The sequence below is a fragment of the Nerophis lumbriciformis genome, linkage group LG23 (genome assembly GCF_033978685.3).
Source record: "Nerophis lumbriciformis linkage group LG23, RoL_Nlum_v2.1, whole genome shotgun sequence".
NCBI classification, from domain to species: Eukaryota; Metazoa; Chordata; class Actinopteri; order Syngnathiformes; family Syngnathidae; genus Nerophis; species Nerophis lumbriciformis.
In genome coordinates this window covers 3,472,112-3,477,604 of record NC_084570.2, presented here as the reverse complement: position 1 = coordinate 3,477,604, position 5,493 = coordinate 3,472,112, and the positions used below count along the sequence as shown (strand labels likewise).

Genomic DNA, 5,493 nt, shown 5'->3' with positions numbered 1-5,493 from the left:
CGCCTTGTCATTCAAGGTGGCCCGCAAACACTTTAGTATGGGGAACATATTCACCATTAATTAGTTGCTTATTAGAATAACTTAATTTAGTGTTATTTGGACACCAGGGGAACATATAAGGGTTAGGGTTACTAATAAGCAATAATTCTGAGGTTATTGAGCCTATTTCCACTGCACTGGGGCACAAGGCAGGGTTCACCCTGGACAAGTCACCACCTCATCACAGGGGCCAACACAGACAGACAACCATTCACATTTGTAACCAAAGTTTCAGTTTAATACCAAGAGATAGCCAACATGGTCTTCTTTGTTATGAGTCTTGCCCTTCAGACGCAGGTACATTCTTCAGGGATAATGTTCGGCAATGTCTCATGCTTGTATGAGTAGCCACCATCAGATGTCGTGATGATGCGCAGGGACCTCATAGTTTCGGGCACTGGGGCGCAACACTGCCTGATCCCAAGAACAGTGCTGGTTCGATCGGGGGCAGAACAGTTTCCGTGGCAGTAGTAGAATGTCAGCACCTCGGGGTCCACGATCCAATTATCCCAGCCCAGCTCCTGGAAGCTGATCTGCACTTCAGCTCGCCCGCAGTCCTGCAGCCTCTCCTGTGAGGGCCGCTGGAGTAGGTCAACGGCTGAGGGGGACCATGGGATGGGGCCCGGCACGCTTCTGGGGGTACGGGCCGAACCTGGTCGAGCATGCAGGTGGAGAAAGGGCATATTGTCAGCCCCCTCGGTGTGACAATGACAATTTGAACAAAGCACTCGGAGAAGGAAAGGACCCGAAACCAAGGGTGTCCGCAGGCTCTGATTGACGTCGAAGATCATCCATCCATCTGGGCTGCTTTTTGACGGAGGATTTAAACCCTGAAGAAGCTTCCCATCAGACGTGAGGATAAAGAGCGAAGCCGAAGAGTTGACTGTGCCTCCATAGAACCAGAAGTGGGCCGACCAGACGAGCTGGTATCGGTCAGACGGCTGGAAGTGATATGTGAGGTGATTCTGGTCACATGAGTCTGCCAGGGGTAAGAATAAAAAACAAGTTTATTCATGCACTGCAAAAAGTCAGTGTTCAAAAACAAGAAAAATAAATACAAAAATGAGGGGTATTTTACTTGAACTAAGCCAGGGGTCGGCAACGCGTGGCTCTTTAGCGCCGCCCTAGTGGCTCTCTGGAGTTTTTTAAAACGTATGAAAAATGGAAAAAGATGAGGGGGGGAAAAAAATCTATTTTTTGTTTTAATATGGTTTCTGTAGGAGGACAATCATGACACAAGCCTCCCTAATTGTTACAAAGCACACTGTTTATATTAAACAGGCTTCACTGATTCGAGTATTTGGCGAGCGCCGTTTTGTCCTACTAATTTTGGCGGTCTTTGAACTCACCTTAGTTTGTTTACATGTATAACTTTCTCCGACTTCCTAGGACGTATTTTATGCCACTTCTTTTTCTGTCTCATTTTGTCCACAACATTTTTAACGTTGTGCATGAAAGGTGAGTTTTGTTGATGTTATTGACTTGTGTGGAGTGCTAATCAGACATATTTGGTCACTGCATGACTGCAAGCTAATCGATGCTAACATGCTATTTAGGCTAGCTATATGTACATATTGCATCATTATGCCTCATTTGTAGCTATATTCGAGGTCATTTAGTTTCCTTTAAGTCCTCTTAATTCAATTTATATCTCATGACACACTATCTGTATGTAATATGGCTTTTAATTTTTTGCGGCTCCAGACAGATTTGTGTTTGTATTTTTGGTCCAATATGGCTCTTTCAACATTTTGGGTTGCCGACCCCTGAACTAAGCAAAATTATCTGCCAATAGAACAAGAACATTTGGCTTGTCAAGACTTTCCAAAACAAGTACAATTAGTTAACTTCAATTAACCCAAACATACCTTAAAAAAAGAATATTCTCACTAATAACAAGTGCACTTTTCTTGGTAGTAAAAAAAAAAAAGAGAAATTTTTGCTCAATATGTTGAAAAATATTCTTAAATGAAGTAAATGCTAGTGCCATTATCTTGACATAATGATATGCGCTCGGCATTACATTTCTTGAAACCAGCATACTAAAGACTAATTTATTGTTCTTAATGGAAAGGCAACAAGGCAACCGCTTGTTACTCTCGGGGTCTACTAGCCGCTCAGGCAAATCATATTATCTAAAAATGCAATTTTCCATGGATAACATGACATCATCGCGCCAAGTGCGTGCTCTTTCAGTCAATTAGTGCGCATACAGGTAAAAGCCAATAAATTAGAATATTTTGAAAAACTTGATTTATTTCAGTAATTGCATTCAAAAGGTGTAACTTGTACATTATATTTATTCATTGCACACAGACTGATGCATTCAAATGTTTATTTCATTTAATTTTGATGATTTGAAGTGGCAACAAATGAAAATCCAAAATTCCGTGTGTCACAAAATTAGAATATTACTTAAGGCTAATACAAAAAAGGGATTTTTAGAAATGTTGGCCAACTGAAAAGTATGAAAATGAAAAATATGAGCATGTACAATACTCAATACTTGGTTGGAGCTCCTTTTGCCTCAATTACTGCGTTAATGCGGCGTGGCATGGAGTCGATGAGTTTCTGGCACTGCTCAGGTGTTATGAGAGCCCAGGTTGCTCTGATAGTGGCCTTCAACTCTTCTGCGTTTTTGGGTCTGGCATTCTGCATCTTCCTTTTCACAATACCCCACAGATTTTCTATGGGGCTAAGGTCAGGGGAGTTGGCGGGCCAATTTAGAACAGAAATACCATGGTCCGTAAACCAGGCACGGGTAGATTTTGCGCTGTGTGCAGGTGCCAAGTCCTGTTGGAACTTGAAATCTCCATCTCCATAGAGCAGGTCAGCAGCAGGAAGCATGAAGTGCTCTAAAACTTGCTGGTAGACGGCTGCGTTGACCCTGGATCTCAGGAAACAGAGTGGACCGACACCAGCAGATGACATGGCACCCCAAACCATCACCCAACCATGCAAATTTTGCATTTCCTTTGGAAATCGAGGTCCCAGAGTCTGGAGGAAGACAGGAGAGGCACAGGATCCACGTTGCCTGAAGTCTAGTGTAAAGTTTCCACCATCAGTGATGGTTTGGGGTGCCATGTCATCTGCTGGTGTCGGTCCACTCTGTTTCCTGAGATCCAGGGTCAACGCAGCCGTCTACCAGCAAGTTTTAGAGCACTTCATGCTTCCTGCTGCTGACCTGCTCTATGGAGATGGAGATTTCAAGTTCCAACAGGACTTGGCGCCTGCACACAGCGCAAAATCTACCCGTGCCTGGTTAACGGACCATGGTATTTCTGTTCTAAATTGGCCCGCCAACTCCCCTGACCTTAGCCCCATAGAAAATCTGTGGGGTATTGTTAAAAGGAAGATGCAGAATGCCAGACCCAAAAACGCAGAAGAGTTGAAGGCCACTATCAGAGCAACCTGGGCTTTCATAACACCTGAGCAGTGCCAGAAACTCATCGACGCCATGCCACGCCGCATTAACGCAGTAATTGAGGCAAAAGGAGCTCCAACCAAATATTGAGTATTGTACATGCTCATATTTTTCATTTTCATACTTTTCAGTTGGCCAACATTTCTAAAAATCCCTTTTTTGTATTAGCCTTAAGTAATATTCTAATTTTGTGACACACGGAATTTTGGATTTTCATTTGTTGCCACTTCAAATCATCAAAATTAAATGAAATAAACATTTGAATGCATCAGTCTGTGTGCAATGAATAAATATAATGTACAAGTTACACCTTTTGAATGCAATTACTGAAATAAATCAAGTTTTTCAAAATATTCTAATTTACTGGCTTTTACCTGTATATACAGCCTGGCTCCTGGACAAAAAAAATGTATTTGTAATTTTGAAGAATTTATCTGAATGTGCATGAACTATTTCTGTTCAAAATTGTTTGAAATGTTAAATGTTTAGCTATTAACTGTCAGTTTACTGTACTGTGCCAACTGTACTACTATATGAGTACGTATTTTCTATTGTTTCATTGAAAATAAAACAGCAAAGTCCATTTGGCTGTCATCCGTTTTAATTATGAGACACAATTGTGTCAAAGTCATGATTTTTGTTTTTCATGCTTGAAATAAGAAATTAAAACTACTTTAAAAAAGTAGTTTTATACTTGTGAGTGTTGATGACACAGCTTTGCAACAGTTGATATTCTAGTTTCAAGCATGTTTTACTCAATATAGGTCATCAAATCTCAGCAACAAGCTGTAATATCTTACTGAGATCATTTAGGACCAAAACAAGTAAAACACTCTAACATAAAATCTGCTTAGTGAGAAGAATTATCTTATCAGACAGAAAATAAGCTAATATCACCCTTATTTGAGATATTTATTCTTACTTGGATTTCAGTTTTTGCAATGTGGTTGATTTTTAACATATTTAAAGTACAACTTCTCACCAGAAACGGGAAAAAGAATAATCTCCAGGCTCGATTGGCTGCGGTCGTCCGCCAGCTGTCTTTGACTGATTCCTAGAACCCTCCGAGGTATTGCCTGCACCTTGCCTCCATCCACACGGGGTGCCCCCCGCAGTCCCAGACTGTCCAGAACGCGGCCTCGGAACCACGATAAAACTTCTTCTCTGGAAAGTTCCTGCCCTCGGCAATGAACCCAGCAGACGACGACCAGCCAGAACCACATGGCTTCAGCAGAATCCAACCTTCTATTCAAGTGTACGGGCAACAAGCAACTCCTGGTGGGTTTCTCACTTGCAGGCAAAATGTTGGATCGCACACTCTGACGTAACACTACAGCAAGATTGTTTCTCATACCAAACAATCATTTTCCCACTGGAAGTCCCCATGGAAGCCTCCTGTTTGACCTTGACAGCTTTCTGCACAGATTGTGACTACAGTACAGCAGACCGGTTAACAAAGGTAACTTTGTTTTCTATTCACGTCGAAATAGTTTTGTGATAGAAGAATACTTTGCAGTCTTTTGAAGGGAAACCAACAAAACATTGTTTTTTTTATACAGTATATATCCACCATTATGGATTCACATGTATAACATGTGAGGAAATAGTCCAAAACAATAGAAGCCTGACTGATGTGCTTGGATTGCACCTGACTTTGAATATTGTGTCTACACTAGTGCAGAGGTGGGTAGTAACGCGCTACATTTACTCCGTTACATCTACTTGAGTAACTTTTGGGATAAATTGTACTTCTAAGAGTAGTTTTAATGCAACTTACTTTTACTTGAGTATACTTATAGAGAAGAAACGCTACTTTTACTCCGCTACTTTTATCTACATTCAGCTCGCTACTCGCTACTAATTTTTATTGATCTGTTAATGCACGCTTTGTTTGTTTTGGTCTGTCAGACAGACCTTCAAAGTGCCTGCCTTACTGGTGACGTTTCACTCCGTTCCACCAATAAAATGCAGTCACTAGTGACGTTTGACTCCGTTCCACCAATCAAATGCAGTCACTGGTGACGTTGGAC

At 41.5% G+C, this 5,493-nt stretch overlaps 1 protein-coding gene across 1 annotated transcript; it reads right to left on the bottom strand.

The window, feature by feature from the left end:
• Positions 1 to 297: 297 nt before the first annotated feature.
• Positions 298 to 4,744, bottom strand: inha (inhibin subunit alpha). The gene is made up of 2 exons (XM_061985436.1): positions 4,446 to 4,744; positions 298 to 1,018 (listed from the first exon to the last, which is right to left on the bottom strand). The coding sequence occupies exons 1-2, from the start codon at positions 4,684 to 4,686 to the stop codon at positions 327 to 329; spliced, it is 933 nt and encodes a 310-aa protein (XP_061841420.1). The 5' UTR covers positions 4,687 to 4,744; the 3' UTR covers positions 298 to 326.
• Positions 4,745 to 5,493: the final 749 nt, after the last annotated feature.

What these genes read in the sequence shown, in the direction of transcription:
- inha (XM_061985436.1), bottom strand. Translation starts at nt 4,686, where the DNA reads ATGTGGTTCTGGCTGGTCGTCGTCTGCTGGGTTCATTGCCGAGGGCAG. An exon ending in TATTCTTTTTCCCGTTTCTG is followed by an intron (nt 1,019 to 4,445) that starts GTGAGAAGTTGT and finishes TACCCCTGGCAG; the next exon opens with ACTCATGTGACCAGAATCAC.